A 20,009-nucleotide genomic window follows, 5' to 3' on the forward strand; every position below is an offset into this window, starting at 1 on the left:
ATATCCCTGTAATATGTTTAAAAATTTTGTCTGTGGTATTCCATGATGATTTTAATATATTTTGAATCAGACGTAATATACAAATGGAAGCCACAGGAACCAAACTTTGTTTTTCATTTCTGCTTTGATATTTTTCTGCTTGTTTTCTTCTTTTTAAAAGTGCAAATTAAACTTTATTTGAACCATATTTGTTTAGTTCTTTGTGTGACTATCATAGTTTGTGACCCACAGAGATAGGTTTTTTTTTTCTCTAAATAGGATTGTAATATGCAACAATAGCCAATCCTAAAGAGATAAAATGTTTTCAGAAAAAAATGGTTGCATATCTTTTTTACGTTGGTGAGTAGAAGTTCAATTTGATTTGATGCCTCTGGTTTTTTTGTGATAAGTCCCATACTTACCTGTCAGAATGCAGTAAAGAGAACAACTTTGGGAACAGATAAAACTGCATTCAAATCCTGACACTCATTCTTACTGTGTAGCCTTGGACAACTTATCTTCAATATCATTCTGTAATATATTTTATTACATTACTTTCTTTTTATGTTTATTGAGGGGCTTAAATAAGATTCATGGTGTAAAATCCTTGGAAAATATTTAGTACCCAATACATTTATTTAGTTATAATTTTTTAGATAACATTTTATATTTACATTATAGTCAAAAGCTTAATGCTTTACTAACTAAAGAGTTCAACAAGTAGGGCTGTATAGAGCTCAGCAGGAATATTGACAATACCTATTAACAGTAATAAAATGAAAATTGACTCATATATTGTAAAATGTGAAATAGTCTGAAACCACTAAAACTAGAGTAATACACCATTCTTAACAATTTGGTTCACAAAGAAATAAAACAAAGCTTGGCAAAACTATATTTTCAGCAATAATGTTACACATAGCTATTTTTTTGTCTTTGCTTTTTGATTTTATTTATATATTTATTTATTTAAAGTGTAACTTCCACATATCAGGAAGAACAGGCATTGCTTATCTTTCTGTGTCTTAGTTCAGTCAATGTGATACCCTCCAGTTCAACCATTTTGATGTAAATGATAGAATTTCATTCATTTTTTACACACATGCACATTTTCTTTATTCAGTCATTTGATGATGGCTACCTTGACTGACTCCTTGTTTTGGCTGTTGTCAACAGTGCTGCTATAAAAATGAAAAAGTGAAAGTACCCAATTAATGCAATTCCTCTCTTTTGTCCTTATATTTGTTATTAATGGCCTATTCTATAGTCAATTGGGATTATTAATGGCCTATTATGATTGTAAGTAAATGGTGTTTTAAAAAAGCACGTTTTTCTTTAGTTAAAACCTCTTCAGAAAATTGTTGAGCCATCTATGTTTATGCAAGTCGCACCACCTCCAGAAAGAAAAGATCCTGTGACGTAAGTATTCTACATCTTACTCATATTTTCAGATTCAATGGCATTAAAAAACCCCTCCATATCCATTCCAATTACGCATTCTGGAATAGGGGAAATAGGATGGATGTCAAGCCCCACTAAAACTGCATTGGCTCTGTGACCTCTGTCAGTTTCTACTCCAGATAATGGATCACAGTGACACTTGGAGTCTCCTAGAATTAGTTTCAATCCAGTGTCCAGGAATTCCCAAATACTCATAGGTCCTTTGGGGGAAGATGGGGAGCACTTCAGTCACCTTCAGAGATGTTCAGGGAATGGCCAGGATGGATTAGACTCCAAGGGAAGGGAAACCCATTCAAGTGATTAATAGGATGGAAGAAAACTTAAACTTCTGGGTTTAGCCCTGGAGAGCGGAGGTGAGGTCTAGAGACATGAAGAAGAGAAGGTATGTGCATTTGGCACAGTAATTAAGGTGCTACTTGGGATACCTGCATCTCATATCAGAGTTGCTGATTCAAGTCCTGACTCCATCATTTCTGACCCTGCTTCCAGCTAATGTGCACTGTGGGAAGCAGCAGGTGAAGGTTCAAGTACTTGGGTCCCAAATTGAGTTCCAAGCTTCCAGTTTCAGCCTGCTAAGCCCCATCTGTTGTGATATTTGAGGAGTGAAGCAGCATATGGAACACCTACTCCTCTCCCTCCCTCTCCCTTCCTCCATCTCTCTCTGTCCCTCTGCTTTTCAAATGAAATGAAAATAAATTTTAAAGCATTAAAACTAAAAGACAAAAAGAGTGCTTAGTTCATGAAAGATAATTAAAGAGGAAAGTTGGACAGTGAGGTAGTATTGTTGGTCAGAGAGAGGCTTTTAATATCTGGGTGTCTTATCAACCATTTTCTGCTCTGCAGTATAGTAATATTAACCTATCTCCACACAAATTCGATATTACTTCCATATGATCATTGAAAAGTTGTTAAAATATTGTTCAAAATCTGAAAGTGACTTAAAATACATTCTGCCACCCACATGGCGGATCTTGATGAGTTCTGGGCTCCTGTCTTTGGCTGGACCTCTTATCACACCCCAGCTATTGTGGACAATTGGGGATCGAACCAGAAGATGGGAGATCTTCACCTTTCAAATAAATGAAATAGATAACAATTTCCCCCCAAAAGGATAAATGTCGGTTAACTACAAAGGAAGAGTTTCAAAAGCTTAGGGAAACTGTAATATTAGAGTAGACTTGTTAGTTAATATTTGTCTACCCTGGGAGGTCAAACGAACAACTTCATCAAGAATATGAGAACTGGATTAAAAACTTGGAACCCTTAAAGATCTCTGTAATTACTCTTCTCTGGAGACAAGACCATAAGGTGAAACTGCAGTCATTGAATTAGGAAACCTACATGCAGTGGGTATAATTGGTTCCCAGAGTGGCAGGAACAATACAGTGGATATGGTTACTGTACTGCAGATTAACTTCAGAGATAGTCTGAAGATAGTCTGACACACACATACCGAGGACATTGGCTAGTTCATCATGGTATGCCTGGAAGTGAAATAAATAGTAGGCCTTCTTACCTCTTCCTAGGCAGTTCTAGGAAAAGTGAGTGAAAGTTCAGCCTGAATTATAAAGTCAGTGAGTCATGAGACTTGCCCAGCTTAAAAATCCAGGACCCTTTAAGTGAGGAGGCTGAATTCTCTCAAAGAGGGATCCTACTATCTGCCAGAAATTTACACTGTTAATTTTTTCCCTTATCTTTCCTCAAGGGACCTATGGGTATTTGGGAATTCCTGGACACTGGATTGAAACTAATTCTAGGAGACTCCAAGTGTCACTGTGATCCATTATCTGGAGTAGAAACTGACAGAGGTCACAGAGCCAATGCAGTTTTAGTGGGGCTTGACATCCATCCTATTTCCCCTATTCCAGAATGCGTAATTGGAATGGATATGTTTTGCCAGTTCTGTGAAATTAAAGCTATTATGGTGGCAAAGGTCAAGTGGAAGCTATTGGTATTGACTATACCTAGAAAAATAGTAAGCCAAAAGCAGTTTTGTGTTCCTGGAGGGATTGTGGAAGTTACTGCCAGCATCAAGGATTTGAAAAATAACAGACATTGATTCTCTTCCTATCTTCATTCAACTTACAATTAGCTTGCGCAGATGACAGATGGACCTTAGGGAATGACAGTGGGTTATTGTGTGCTTAATTTAGTGCTGAATGCACTTGCAACTGCTGTCATACAGATATGATTTAATTTCTTGAGCAAGATAAAATATCCCCTAGAATCTGAGATGCAACCATAAGTGCATTTTTATGTAATTTCAACATTTAACTTTATTGCCATTTTTGCAGAAATGTTATTTTGCCACAAGCAGTAGAATATCCAGCATTCTTGTCTCCAGACCTGAATGTTACTGTTGGGGTTCCAAACATGGGACCCCAGCAAAGCCAGGCATCTGTGGTGCGACTTGAGAAACTGCAGCAGCAACCCCGGGAAAGGTAAAAGGCACAGACGTTTTCAGTTTATACATGTGCTATTTGTGTTCTATGTTACTATCTTCCTCTTAGATGTAGGTTTGCTTTTGGTCCAGGAAAATTTATTACAGGGACAGTTACGTAAGCTAATAGAATATCCGCATGCCATTTCAGAGTGCCTGGGTTCAAGTCCCAGCTCTGCACCTGGCTCTGGCTTCCTGCGATGTGCACCCTGGAAGGCAGCTAGATGGCAGCCTTGTGAGAGGCTGTCTCTGGCTCCCAGCTTCTGCCATACCCCCAACCTCTCAGCCTATCTGAGGAGGGAACCAGTACATTGGAGTACCCACTCTCTCTGCCTACCAAATGAAATTTTAAAAATCCAAAAAGCCTCATTTTGGCATTATGTCCTGGGTTCATTGATTATTTATGATTTTTTCTTACTAAATTTAAGTACTTTTTTTTCAAATCAAAGATTATTAGCAAGAGGTGAATGCTCATTTAAATGGAAAAAGCATAATACTTGATCTGCCTCTTCACTTGAGAAAGTATTCTATTGTCGCTTATGCTCTTGTCTGTATTTCCTGTCATTTTTCTAGATAGTTTTTTTTTATCTGTATTCTAGTTCACTGGTTCTTTTTTCTGATCTGCTGTTCAACCAGTTAAAAATCTTAATTTATGTCCTCTTCCAGTCATCAAATTCTCATTTATTTCTACTTCTCACCTCTAAGGGCAAATCTCTAGCCTTGTGTTTTAATTCCTCGAATAGGTTATGGACTGAGCTATAAACATTTGCTTCTCTCTGTTCTATAGGCTGAGAAGTCCAGGATCAAGGTGCTTGCTTAGTGGGTTTTGGATGAGGAAATCGTTTCTAATTTGAAATGGTCACCTTCTAGACTGGTTCTAGTCTGATGTTTAAGCAAGGGATTGTTTCCTTTTTTTGTAATCTCCTGTGCCCCTGTCCTGGAATAGACACTTGGCTGGTAAATGTAGTCACAGTGGTTTGACTGCTCGCATTCTGTTAGCCTGTACCATGAAATCTGGGCCCTTGACTGTGTTTGCAATGAGTAAAACCTCCCAGTTTGAAGTGTTGTGCTCTAGGTGGCTCGCTGTGTTTCCAGTGACCGGCTTTTGGCTATCTTGGTACTCTCTGTCTTCTCAGACCTACCAGGCATTCCTTTTCTACTCGTTTTCTCCTACATTTATGTTAATACGATGAAGGAGGAGTGGGCGTGTGTGTGTGTGTGTGTGTGTGCATGCCCACTTTGGGTTTTCTGCATAGATAAATGCTGTTTTACCTAGGGATTTGAAAACTCTGCTCCTGGCACCACCATCTTCCTGGAACTACCTTCTTATATCTGTCAAACTAAGTAATATTCAGAGAGCTTCTCCAAAGAATAGTGTTTGGAAATAAAAAAGCACAGCAATAGAAATATTCATTCCTTGGTAAATGATGACTGTGTTTGAAGAGACTGAACCAAGAGGAAGTTGTGAAAGATGAAACCGAGTATTAAAGTATCTTGGGGTGATGATCCTTGGCCACAGGGATTAATAACAAAGGCTGGAAAAGTTGGAAAAGACAGTTGCTGAGTAGATGTACTTGTAGACTGTTGTATGTTTGGTCTCATTTGATTCGACTTTTTAAAATACAATACTGCAGTGGCTTTTGTACTAGATGTGGTCTGGCAGTATTTTGTGATAGTTACTATTAGGGAATTATAAGTGAAAGTTTGTTTTTGAAAGCTTTATTTATTTTACTTGGAAGTCAAAGTTACAGAGGAAGAGAGAGATCTTCTACCTGGTGGTTCACTTCCCAATTGCCCCAGTAGCCAGAGCTGGGTTAGTCTGAGGCTGGGAGCCAGGTTCTTCTTCTGGATCTTCCATTTGGATACAGGGGCCCAATACCCTGGGCTGTCGTCTGCTGTTTTTCCTGGTCATTAGCAGGGAACTAGGTTGGAAATGTAGCAGCTGGGACCCAACTCAGCACCCACTTCTGCCAGGGCAGAAGGCAGACAGTTAACTGGCTCTGCCACTGAGCCAACTTGAGTGAGAACTTAGTTTCCTGAATACCTGGTTGACTGACTTTCTTTGTTTTTGCTAGGATTAACCCAAGTGAATCCAGTTTGATTTTGATAACTTTCACATGCTTGTTTTGCAAAAACTGTCATGTTTATAATGATTTATCTTTAATTTGTAGCATCTTTTAGGAAAATTTATTTAGATAATTATGACAACAAAATAATAGCAGTTTTTTTCTTTACTCTCACTCCTTTAAAACTTTATTTTCTTGTCTTATTAGGTGAGTAGGACACTCCAGTTAATGTCTGATAAAATGACAAGATGAACACTTTTTGATCATGTTCTTTAAAGAAATGTTTTTAATTTTGTCAGGAGTTTTAAAAATTTTTTCCCTCTCTTCCTTTTCTTCCTATTTTTGGCCTGCCGTCTTCCCCAGCTCCCTTCCTTCCTCTTTTCTCCTTCCCCTTTTTTCTCTTTATTTTCTTCATATCTTGTATTAGGTTAAGTATGAATGGGAAGTATGAAAAATAATATTACCTAAGAATTATGCATTTCAAAATCTTTTTGTGCCAAAATAAACATGTTTTAATTTTACTTTCCATGGACTTTTAGAGGTACTGTCCTATATTATTTTATTCTATTCCTAGTTTTTAAAGACTTTATAAAAAATTCAATGCAAGTAAAAATGTGAGATTTTTTTCAAACCTTTTTTCCTCAGTTAAATTGTAGTCACATTATATAAATATTTTCTAATGTGAATGTCAAAAATATCATTTTGGTATTCCTGGAATACCAGCTTTGTTTATGATACATTGCATTCTCTATGTAACTGGATTCTTATTCCACAATAATTATTTTTTCTATAGCATTTGCATCTGTGTTTGTGGAGACTGTAATTTTCCTTTCTTGTGATGTTGTCAAGGCCATAGTGTTTTAATGAAATGAATTGGAAACTTTTCCTTTTCTCTGTTTAAACTCCTGTTAATTATATTTTTAGGTTATTTAAATCTTTTGAAGTTTTAGAAGCTAACTTCTTTCCTCAGGACTTGTGTTACTGACAAACAGATTGTATGTGAGTGTATAAGTATATGTATATGCGTATGTATGTGTATGTATATATAACATGCATATATATGAATACTTTGTGACATATGTACATATAGAGATATGGACTGAAGATTGGTGTCAAGCACCTCTCTGTGTCCCCCATCCACTCTTTACACATCCAAATTCATACATTAAAGATCTAATGCCAAATGTCATGTTTTTTGGAATTAGGTTCTTTGGGAGATAATTAGGGTTAAGTCATTAGACTGGGGCCCTCATGATGGGATTAATGGATGTCCTTGTAAAAATGAGGAAGATCTGAGATTTCATCTCTCTCCACTGTGTGAGGCTGTAAGAAGATGGCCTCTGCAAACCAAAGGAGCACCTCAGCAGAACCCAGACCTGTTTGTGGACCCCTCGAGGAGGACTCTTCAGCCTCCAAACTATGAGACGTAAACCTCTCTGTTTATGACACCCAGGCTATGGTATTCTAACAGTCAAAAGGGACTAAGCTATATAGATTAAATACTAAGTCTAATATAATAACTAATTTCTAAAACATAAGTGGATCTTTATATATTATTCTGTGAATCCTGCCATATGCATATATATTTTTTTCTGATAATTTTTTTTAATCTGTAACTGATTACTTTCTTAGGTTGGAAAAAATGAAAACAGAATATAGAAATCTGGGTACATGGATAGAAAAAGTTGGCTATTTAAACAAAATTATTAACCCCAAATTGGAAATTAAATATCCTAAGGTAATTGAAATAACAAATTCTATCATATATAGATTCAAATACATTTTTAACCAGAGATTGTGATGATTAAACATTCTTTGTTCTTGACAAGTATGTATATTATACATTGCAATATAAATATACATGTGCGTGTGCTTTCCTGTTTCATTAATGTGCCATTCAATAAAGATTGACTATTTTCACAGATTTATTAAGCTGTAATTCACATATCGTATGATTGACTTATTTAAGTGTATCTTAATATACTCCAAAAATATGGAGTATATTTATAATCAGTTTCAGGACATTTTCATAATCCACAAAAGGAACCTCACTCATTTTTAGCCAACACTCTCCCAATTCAGTCATTACCCAGCCAGCCCTAAACAACTGATGGACTTTCTCATTATACAATATCTATTCTAGACATTTCAACGTGAGTGGAATCATGCAACATGTGGTCCTTTGTGAACTGATTATTTTAGTTAACATATTGTTTTCAAGTTCTTCCCTGATATAGCATGTAGGAATATTTCATTTCTTATTATTTTCAAATAACATTCTGCTATATGGACATACCACTTTTTCTTTATGCTTGAATAATTTGATGGATATTTGGGTAGTTTCTGCAGTTGTGTTGTCATGAATCAACCTGTTTTGAGCATCCATGTGCATTTTTTAGGAAGCATATGTTTTTAATTCTTTTGGGTACATCCCTAGAAGAATAAGCTTCTCCCTATGGTAATTCTGTTTAAATTTCCGAGAAACTGCCAAACTGTTCACCATTGTGGGTAAATATTTTTGCTTCCAACCAACAATGTATGAGAATTTCCAGATCTTTACCAGCATTTGTTATCTTCTGTCATATCATTGTTAATACTATATTATCCTTCTGAATTTCAAGTGGAGCTGCATTATTGTTTGAATTTGCAATTCCTTTAATGACTAATAATGTGAACATCTTTTCATGTTTTCACTGATGATTTGCATATCTTCTTTGGATATATATTTATCCAAATTCATTGCCAGTTTTAAGATGTTTTTTTGTTATTGAGTTATAGGAACTTTTAACATATGCTGGCTTTTAGATGCTTATCAGATATATGAAAATGGTTTAATATTTAGCACTATAATATAAGCTATATATTCTCTAAAAATAAAAATTTCATAACTATTTCAGCAAAGAATGTTGACCAAGAATAAAACTCTAAAATGATATTTGTAACATGACATCTCATTCTTCTCAATAATTGAGCAGAGTTCTAACTGCAGGGTAAATTTATTGGTATTTATTGCCATGGAATTAGTATGTTCTGAAAATTTGTCAGTTATAGCCTTTGAGTATGCATTGAAGACTCAGTAGTTTATAAGAATTCTGTAAAATACCCATATTTTTCCCAGTCACAGGCCACTATGTATTCTAATGACAGTCTGTTTCCTGGAAGTATCACCTCATGCCCTCTGAAGTTAGAACATGATGTAATTTATCTTGTAGTATAGTATCATGTATTCCACAAGATGCCCTCCTTTGAGAGCATTGTCTCCTCTTCAGTGTATTTTGATCTTTAAAATGGTGCTCTTAAATTATTTTTTCAAGTCCCATATCCTTGTTACCTGTTTATTTTGAAGAAAAAAAGAATATTAAAAGAAGGTATTGTAGCAAGGAAAAATAGCTCATTAAATGTTTTCTCCAGTGTATTTTCTTTCTTTTTTTTTTTGCTTTTAGGAGAGCACTGTGAGTAAGCCACTCCAGGATAATAATCCATCTGAAGAGAAGTCTAAAAACGCTGCAGTATTAGGTAAGAAATTAGCTTGACCTTTGCTTACTTACTATTATGATGATCAAAATGAAGGTGACTATATCACAAAATGAGCCATTTATTTAAATGAATTTCACTTTTTGTCAGGAAATAAATATGTATTTAATTGTAGCTTTGATATAATAGTATTTATTTTGTAACACTTCCAAAGCTTCTCTTTACTGGCTGTTTAGATTAAACAACCCTATAGTACATCTTGACCTGGTATTGTGATGCCTTCAAATTTATTTTTGTTGCTTAATATTGCATAAGCTATCCTGGATCTTGTGTTTCTATATGAATTTTAGCATCATTTTTTTCTGGATCTGAGAAGAATGTCATAGGTAGCTTGATTGAGTCACATTGAATCTGTAAATTACCTTCGGTAGTATGGGAATATTGATGATATTAATTCTACCAATCCATGAAATGGAGGATTTTCCATTTTGGAGGGTCTTATTCCACTTTTTAAAATGTTTTGTAATTCTCATTGTAGAGATCTCCCACATCCTTGTTTAAATTTATTTTAAGATATTAAATTTTTGTGCAGCTATTTTGAATGAGACTGATCTTACAAGTTTTTTCCCACCCACAGAATTGTTTGTATATACAAAGGTTGTTGATTTTTGTGATTGATTTTTTTTATTCTTTTAAAAAGGTGCTTTACTGCTTTCCCAGGCCACAAGAAGGCAGCTGGATGAGAAGTGGAGCAGCCAGGACACGAACTGTTGTCCATATTTGATCACTTGCAAGGCGAGGATTTAGCCATTGAGCCCTCATGCAAGGCCTGATTTTTCTTTTTATTCTATTGATTTTTAGAATTTTATTTTATTTTTAATCTTGATTACATAGTTGAGAGGGATGCATAGCTATGTGGGTCTCTGACTGGAAGGAGAGAGTTAAGGTATGAAAGAAGGTAGGTGAGATAAATGTTTAGTTCTTTTTTTTCTCCTGTGCCTGCAGTTAGAGGACAGGGGGGAAGGCACTCCTTGCTGTCAAACTACATCAGCACCCAGGGATGGAGATGGTCATTTTTTTTTTTAAATTACTAGAATCATTAAGACTGAGATGAGGAAGTTGTGAAACATTCCATCATGTGTGTTTTTTTAATTTACTTTTATTGAAAAGGCAGATAACCAGAGAGAAGGAGATACAGAAAGATTGTCCACTGTCTCACTCCCCAAGTGGCTGCAATGGCTGTAGCTCAGCCAATCTGAAGCTAGGAGCCAGGAGTTTCTTCTAGGTCTCCTACATGGGTACCAGAGGCGCTTGCAAGGCTAGGATTTAGCCACTTTGAATCATCCTCTACTACTTTCCCAGGCAACAAGCAGGGAGTTGGATGGGAAATGGAGCAGCTGGAACATGACCCAGTGCCCATACAGGATGCTAGTGCTTCCAAGTGGAGGATTAGCCAGTTTTGCCAACACGCCAGGCCATAGAGATGGTGATTTGATGTTATGTTAGTGACCTTGATGTGGGGAAGAATGCTCTCACAGTGTTACTTGAATGGTCTTGAAAGTTCTGAGTTGCTGTTGGTTTTGTTGTACCAGAGCTAAGGACATTTCTATAAGGTCTTTTGACTGACCAAGTCTATTTCAGGGTATCCACAGAACTAGACACTTGCAAAACCTGACCAGGAGAGTTGTTTAACCTGTTCTGCTTTCCATCTTTTGGTAAGGTACTTGGTGTCATCTGTTGACTTAGATGAGCTGGCTGTTCTATTCCTTATATGCACTTGGGTATGTTCTTCATTGCAAGAGCATTGGCAACTGAGGATGTCAAATCCTGATACATGAACTTTGAGGTTGAACCACAAATCCCTATGATTTTCCCTGAGGCCGGAGTTTGAGCCCAGTGGTCTAGTTGGAGAATCTCCCAAGAAATCTTACCTGGGAAGTCCTCACATTGGATTCATGTGTGCAGAGTCAGGTTTCATCCACCTCTTGAACCAGCTATGCATGTTGGATTTATATTCTTCAACTTTACCAAACTCTCTCATGAGCTCCTATGGTTTTATTAGTAGGGACTTTTGGTTCCCCTATATAGAGAATCATGCCATTTGCCTTCAGGGATAATTTAACTCCCTGCTTTCCAACTGGTATCCCTTTGATTTATTTTTCTTGCCTAATGACTCTGGCTAAAACTTCCAGGACCATATTGAATAACAGTAGTGATAGTGGTACCTTTTCTGTTCTGTGTCTTAGTGAAAATGCTTCTTCTAAGTTTTCCCCATTCAATATTATGCCTGCTGTGGTTTGTCATATATTCTTTTGTTGTGCTGAGCGTTGTCACTTCTTTTTTTGTTTGTTTGTTTTCTAAAGATTTATTTAATTTTTAAAAAAAATTTATTTTGATTTACTTAAAATTTTATTGGAAAGACAAATTTATATATAGAGAGATCTTCCATTCACTGGTTCACTCCCACAAAAGGTTGCTATAGCCAGAGCTGAACTCATCTGATCTGAAGCCAGATCCAGCAAATTCTTCTGGGTCTCCCATGTGGGTGCAGGGTCTCAAGGCTTTTGGCCATCCTCCACTGCCTTCTCAGGCCATAAGCAGGGATCTGAATGGGAAATGTTGCAGCTGTGACACAAACCAGTGCTCATATGAATTCCTAGCACTTGTAAGTGGAGATTAACCAGTTGAGCCATCACACCAGGGATGTTGGTCGTAAATACTAATTGGTATAGTAAAGTATCTTTAGAACATTTATTTTTTTTTCTTGTGTGGAATAATTATTCTTGTAAGATTTTTGACTCAAATTTTATTATCTTTTCTATCTACTACTTCTCTGGTTATATCAAGTTTCTTAATATACTTTTCTTTTTTAAAAAAATAAAGATTTATTTATTTTTATGCAAGTCAAATATACAGATGGAAGGAGAGAGAAAGATCTTCTATCCACTGATTCACTCCCCAGGTGGCCGCAATGGCCAGAGCTGAGCCAATCCGAAGACAGAAGCCAGGAGCCTCTTCTAGGTCTCCTGTGTGGGTTCAGGGTCTCAAAACTTTGGGCTGTCCTTGACTCCTTTCCCAGGCTACAAGCAGAGAGCTGGATGGGAAATGGGGCTGCTGGGATTAGAACCAACAGCCATATGGAATCCCAGCATGTGCAAAGCGAGGACTTTAGCCACTAGGCTACTACACCATGCCCCTATATGTTTATTTCTTAACTCCTAGTTATCTGCCAGGCTAGTAGAGCTATTGCATCCTTAACCTGTTCTTCGGGTGGAATATTAACAAATTGTCATTATCATTAGCAAAATGAAGGACAGTCTTTCTCATTGATTGGTATTTGCCATCTCATCTTTTTTTTTCATGTACCCAAATAATGTTTTGAGTCCCATTGGATCATCTAGTAACATCTGTTTTTGGTATCCATATTATAGCTAAATATTTGTTGATCATTCTGTTCCAGGAATTTTAATTTGATTATGTTAATCAATCCCTTAACAATTGGTTGAGGAAACTAACACTGTTATCTACATTTTTACAAATGAGAAAACTCACTATCAAACAGCTCAGTAGCCAATCAGAGGTTACATAACCATGAATTGATGTGATTGCATTTGAACCGTGTCAGTTTTATCTACAAGTTTGTAGCATTATTCACATTAGATGAGAAACTGAAACAATCTAATTTTCCCCAAATGGATAAATAGATAAGGAAAAGGTGGAGTACATTCACAATTCAACCAAAAAAATGAAATTAAATAGTTTATGACAACATCAATGTCATTATTTTTAAGTGGGATATGGAGAGACAGTTACTGCATAATCTCACTCATGGAAGTTGAGAGTAGACTGATAGGTACCAGAGACAGAAAGAGCAGAATGAAGAAACATGGATCAATAAGTACTAAGTTATAGTTAGGTAGGAGAAATAGGTTCTGATGATAAACCTTTGAGGAGATAGATGTATTTACTCTAATTTTAACATTATACAATGCATATTGTATCAAAACATCACAGCACCCCATATACATGTATATTTTTATTTGCTAATTAAAACTAATTATTTGGAAGGGAGCATTTTATCCAATGGTTAAAATACCTACATCCCTCATCAGAGTGCTTGAATTCCGTTACCAGTTCTGTTTCTGTAACACAAGCTTCCTCCTAATTAGGAAGGCCATGAAGGCAATGGTGATGGCTCAGTTAATTGGGTTTCTGATTAGCCTTATGGAATACAGAATTGTATACCTGTTTCCCGGTTCTAGCCTTGACCAAGCCCTGGCGAGCCAGTGGAAAAGAGCTCCATGTGTCTGTCTTCCTCTCTATTTATTTCTCTGCCTATGAACTAATTCCAAATAATTTTTTTTTTGAAAATGAACATTTTTTTTAAAGATTTATTTTTATTATTTTTTTATTGGAAAGGCGGATATACACAGAGGAGAGAAAGAGAGAGGAAGATCTTCCGTCCCATGATTCACTACCCAAGTGAGCGCAACGGGCCGATACTATGCCGATCCAAAGCCAGGAGCCTCTTCTGGGTCTCCCACGTGGGTGCAGGGTCCCAAAGCTTTGGGCCGTCCTCGACTGCCTTCCCGGGCCACGGGCAGGGAGCTGGAAGGGAAGCGGGGCTGCCGGGATTAGAACCGGCGCCCATATGGGATCCCGGGCGTGCGAGGCGAGGACCTTTAACCACTTGCGCCACCGTGCTGGGCCCTAATTCCAAATAATTTAAACAGAAAAATCACCTATAAAGGAGATGTGCACATGGTCAGCAGTTATATGACAAGTGCTTAGCATTACTAATGATCAAGAAAATGCAAATCAAATCATTGGATATCTATTAAGATGGCTCTTTTCAAAAAGCTCAAAAGATGAAAATGCTGGCAAGGTTTTGTAGAAGTTGTGAGTCCTTATCGGCTCTTGGGAAAGTAAAATGGTGTAGCCATTTGGAACACAATACACGTGTTACTAAAAAAATAATTTACAGATAACATCTTATGATTCTGCAACCCCACTTCTGAGTATCTATCCTAAAGAACTGAAATCAGAATCTCAAAGCAATGCCTGCATTTTCATTTTCATTATGGTATTATTCACTACAGCCAAGTTATAATAACAACTTAAATATCCTTCCATGGATGAAGCAATTAAAGAAAATATGTGTACACTGCATTAAAATAGAAGCACACTGCATTAAAATAGAAGAAATTCCTAACATATGTGACAATATGGATGAACCTCGAAAATGCTATGCTAAGTTAAAAAAGACAGTCACAGAAGGATAAACATTACATGACTCCACATATATGAAGTATACAAAGCAGTCAAACACACAGAATGGAATGGTAGTCCTGAGACTGAAAAAAAGGACAAATGGGGTGTAGCTACTCAACAAGAATAAAATTTTAATTATGTGAAATGATAAGTACTAGAACTCTGCTGGCTAAAAACCTTGTGTCTGTTAAACATCTGAAATGGTACATCTCATGTTACATAGTCTTTCCACAATTACAAGAAGGAAGCAAAAAGGAATTGACCAAAAAGATACAGATTGTGACCATAGTAAAGTTTTCTTTATTTTCAAATTATACATTTCTTCAAGTCTTAGTTCTTTGTGCTCCCATGCCTGTAAAGTTTTCTTTAGTATCCAGTAAGCATATATTGCTGATATTTCTAGGAAAATTTTACCACTGCTTCAATCAACCTTCCTGGAATAGTCATACTTTCTCTGACTTCATACATCATTCTTCTATTGTTTTTCTAATCTCCACCTTTTCATTTATCATCTGGGATTTATTTTATTTCTGTTCATAGCCTATACATGATTATATAAGTATGTAAAGTGTGTATTTTATACCTAATATTGTTGGCTCTGAAACTTTACCATGTTTTGCATGCTTCATCTTCACACTTTTCATCTGCCACACTTTCATCTTCCCAGAGCTTCACCAGCGCATTTTTGCTAAATATGTTATGTTACAATTGCTACTTTTCTTTATGTTGATCTTTGTGGTAAGAAAAATTATAATCGTATTTTGTCAATGTATATATGCATAAATAAATAACACATATATGATTTTGTGTAAAATAAACTATTTCTATTTTTCAGCACATGTTCCACCTGAAAACAAAGGGGCTACTACACTCAAGGTATAAAAAGTTGGAAGAGAATTTCTAATGATTATTATTTCATAAAGAGATGAAATATTTGTATGTGGAAAATTATTTCTAGATGGAAAGAGAAAAGCATCTAGAAAGTTGTTTAGTCATTTCTTAGTTATTCCTAGTAGCTATAGAGTTACATAATTTTAAGAATTAAATGATACTCCTTATAGAAATGTTTCTGCATAAAATAATGATATTTAAATATACATGTGGATATGGTGAACAAAAGGAGTTGAGGAAAAGAAAAAAAGTAAGAAAAAAATCTGTAGCTTAGTAATACAAGCTTAGGAATGGATACCATAGATAACAACATTTTTATTCTATCTCATACAATTTTAATTTATCATTGATAAACTTCATACAACTAGGAATCAATAAAATGCAGAGATGCATAATAAAATTTTATTTGTAGCTAATTTTGCTAAATATATTTATAATAAGACAGTAGATTCCTGTATAATTTAATAAGGTAGATAACATTTGACAAATAGCATTTAGTAACTCCCATCAATAGGCTGGTGGCTCCCAAGTGACAGTTTGTACTTTTTTTCCTGTGTCAAGCAGAGGAATGAAAAAGACATATTTATATATATAATTTTTCATAAAGCTAAATTTATTTTATTTATCATTATATGCTGTCTTATTTTGTAGCAGTCTCCTTTGTACAATTTTGTTATTAAAATTTTCTTTATTCTTTATACCATTTTATTACTAAAATTTTCCATGTTGAGTGACATATTGGTGATTGTGAGATGGTAAAATGTCAGATCTTCAGATTTTGTTTTTGAGCTGCTGATATATAAAATCTAGACATTGGAACTACTGCTTTGTAAATTTTTAAAAATATTTTATAGGTAATAGGCAAGTAGAAAATGTATCATGCCTTTTATTAAGCAATAAAATGACTTACAAGTATTAATAGTAACCTGTTATTGTAAAGATAAGGATATGATTTAAGTCATTTTATTAATTTAAAATACTTTGTAGTCACTAATGAGTAACTGGCAGCTTGTTACACTGTTGTATTTTCCAGTTGCCAGACAATGATGCAGAAGCCTTTGCCATGCCAACTTTGAGCCAGCCTTATCAAGATATTGCAATTGATGTTTCTTCTGCAAGTTATGATCCATATCTATCCATGGATACTCCATTTTTTACCGATCCTAGTCTAAGAATAGCAGAAGACAAAACACAGCCTTTACCTGAATTCCACTCAGAAGATGCTCCAGGTGGAAAGATGGAAAGATTATCCTTTCCTCCAGAAGTAAAATTTGGTGATGAAACTCCAAGAATTTTGAAAACAGACTCATCTCCAGCAGAGGTAAAGTTGAGGAAAGGTAGCTACATAAATCAAGAGAGAATAATGGGGAAAAAGTTAGATGCATCTTCAACAGAAATTAGGTGGCAAAGAAGCTCTCCAAACTTAAACGAGAGGAAGAGCATAAGCTTAGTATCTCACTATTCAACATCAGAAGCCCTGAGAGAAGATCTGGAGCTGAAGGGGTCTACTCTCATAGTGGAAGTGTAAGACCAGGAAAAGCAAAGTTTTGTAAAAGATAAATGCAAAGAAATTGAAATATTTTCAAATGTCCATAAGCAGAAATGTGTCTCTCTATATTAGATATTCCTACCCTACTTAAATGATCAAGAAAGGAAGAAAAACCCTTTGAAGAAAAAGCAATGATCTGGCATTCCATGAGTACAAATTTATTTCATGGGTTGGTGTTAAATTCAGCTAGAAGAGTTACAATAAGAAAACAAATTTAAATGTAATTAAAAAACCTAGAATGTTGTTGCAGTGAATTTTTTAGTTAAGCTGTTAAATTATAGGAAATAACATGTTGTTCCTGTTACAAATGATTTTATACTTTGTAATGAGAATGATCTGAATAAACATTTGTAGGTACAACGTGTAAGGCCTTCCTTTCTGGAAATAGCAGCTGTTCCACTTGCTCTTTTGAGTTTCCTTGAATCACTATTTCCAAAAATGGAAGAATCTGCCATACTCTCAGATTGAAAGAATTATCAAAATTTCTAAACTTCCCAAAATTATTTACAAATTCAGTGTACCCCCAATCAAAATACAAGTCACATTCTTCCGAGATCTAGAAAGAAAAACGATGCTAAAAATCAAATGGAAACCCAAGAGATCTAGAATAACTAAAGCAATCCTAAAAAAAAACAAAAATAAAGCTGGAGACACCACAATACCAGATTTCAGGACATACTACAGGCAGCAATAATAAAATCAGCTGGGTACTGGTTCAAAAATAAATGTGCAGACGAATGCACAACAAATCAATCCATCCATCTACAAACAACTAGTCTTGCACAAACGAGCTCAAATAAGTCACTGGAAAGAGGATGGTCTCTTCAACAGGTGGTGTGTGGACAGTTGGATCTCTATATGCATAAGTAAGAAACAAGATCCTGACCTTACACCTCATGCAAAAAAAAAAAAAACATAGATCAAGGATTTAAATCTAAGATATGATATCATCTAGTTTCTGTAGAACAACATGAGGGAAATTTTGCAAGACAGTGGCCTAGCTAAAAACTTCTTGGAAAAGACCCCAGAAGCATGAGCAATATCAGCAAAAACAGGATCACATCAACCTAAGAAGCTCTGCACTGTAAAGAAAAGCCATATATATTCCTGGCATTTTAGATTTCTCTTTTACTTTTACTAGGAGATTGTATGCCTTCATGGTCTATCATAGTCATGACTTTCATTTTCCTTCTGTGTGTAACACACACTTAAGCATCATCTGTGGGGTTGGAAACTGATGCCAATTTTTTTTTTTTAATTTGAAGGCATGAGCTAGGTCAGGCCAATGAGCCCTGTTGAGTCTCATGTGTGGTGCAAGAGTCCAGAGTGTCAGCTGGTGGAAGGGTGTGATCTGTTGGTGTGATTACTGCCTGTCCTCCTCTCCTGTCATGCTTGATGGTGTTTCACATTAGCAGCAGCTACCTTCTGGCTGCAGTGGTGTGTCTCTTCACTCCTTTTGATCCAAGGAATTCTTCTTCTCACTTTTTCAATGAAAATCTACATGAGGCCCATGAAATAGTAGTTCTTTTCTTCTTCTTTTCCTCTCCTGCGACAGCTAAATTTAGTGTAACAGCACCCTACTCAACATTTTTGGACCTCCTTTAACAAGATCCTTGGCCCAAGAATGTACTGTAGCACCCAGTATTCTAAAGAACGTTGCAAGTGCTCTCATCTAATAGAAATTAAGATGCCACACATGATTTTTTAATAACAAAATTTTTTTTTACTTGAAAGATTGTTACAGAGAAAGAAGGAGAAACAATAAAGGAGGTGTTCAATCTGCTGGTTCATTCCCCAAATGGTCACCATGGCCAGAGCTGAGCTGATCCAAACTTAGGAGCCAGGAGTTTCTTCCTGGCTTCTTACGTGGGTGCAGAAGCCTAAGACTTTGGGCCATCCTCTGCTGCTTTTCCAGGCTTGCCCAGAAATATTTTCTTAGGATTCTGAATATAAAGAACTGAGTACTTTGTTTTTCAGGCCACTGCTATTAATTATATATTATATATTTCACTCTAGAGCTCTTAGGGGGAGCTTGAACATGTTGATATCTTGATTTCAGTTCTCCAACTTAATTTTTTAACTTTTGCTCTCTGGAACTGGTTTTATAGTTTTATATAAATTTATATAGTTTTAAACCATCAAATATGATATATTGCTGTTACAATCAAAATTTAGATTCTGTTAATAAAAAACGACATGCAAAATGGTTATTGTATATTCAATTAGCATAGTACTACAAATATGTTTCCTATATTTATTGGATGTTTTCTTCAGCTAAAAGGTATGTTAAAAATTACCAATATTTTAAAATATAAATTGCCTTCAACACACATTTCTGTTTGTGAATGTAGAAAGAATTCCTTGAAACAACTGTATTTCCTATGTCCTCAAGTTCTGTTCTTGAACATACTGGAATTTTTTATTACCATTGTAATTAATCCATTATTTTCAAGGTCATCCATGACTTCCATGCACTAAATGTGATGATCAGTTCTCATTTTTCTCACTACTTAGCAACATTTGGCACAGAGAGTTGCATCTTTTTCTGGAAACTGATTTTTAACTGGCCTTTTGTAATATCACACTTTCCTGGTTTTCTTCCTTCTTCACTTGGCTGCACTTCGCTACAGGATAGAGGCTCTCCTTAGATATTATTGCACCATCCGGGACAATGACCAGAACTCATTTGCCGCAGTTACCATACACCTCCTAATACCTAATGAAGGCATAGACACTCAACTACAAAGGCATATTTCAAAGATAAAAGTTGTCAAAGGAGAAAACCAACAAGTGGTCCAACAAATGCCTAGAAATAAATGCGGAAGCATGAAAAATGTGAACAAGGGAGACAGAATGACTCTCTCAAGGAACACAATAT

The 20,009-nt window shown here is 35.7% G+C and overlaps 1 protein-coding gene across 1 annotated transcript in view; it reads left to right on the top strand.

The window, feature by feature from the left end:
- Positions 1–20,009, top strand: part of LOC121168114 — a 92,545-nt gene that overhangs the window by 35,312 nt on the left and 37,224 nt on the right. Inside the window, exons 8-13 of the mRNA XM_040997905.1 lie at positions 1,319–1,398; positions 3,735–3,881; positions 7,579–7,684; positions 9,390–9,462; positions 15,527–15,567; positions 16,616–16,903. Of these exons, the coding sequence (XP_040853839.1) occupies positions 1,319–1,398; positions 3,735–3,881; positions 7,579–7,684; positions 9,390–9,462; positions 15,527–15,567; positions 16,616–16,903 (735 nt within the window). The remainder of the gene's footprint in view (positions 1–1,318; positions 1,399–3,734; positions 3,882–7,578; positions 7,685–9,389; positions 9,463–15,526; positions 15,568–16,615; positions 16,904–20,009) is intronic.

The sequence above is a fragment of the Ochotona curzoniae genome, unplaced genomic scaffold, assembly GCF_017591425.1.
Source record: "Ochotona curzoniae isolate NIBS_2020 unplaced genomic scaffold, NIBS_Ocur_1.0 patch58, whole genome shotgun sequence".
Taxonomy (NCBI): Eukaryota; Metazoa; Chordata; class Mammalia; order Lagomorpha; family Ochotonidae; genus Ochotona; species Ochotona curzoniae.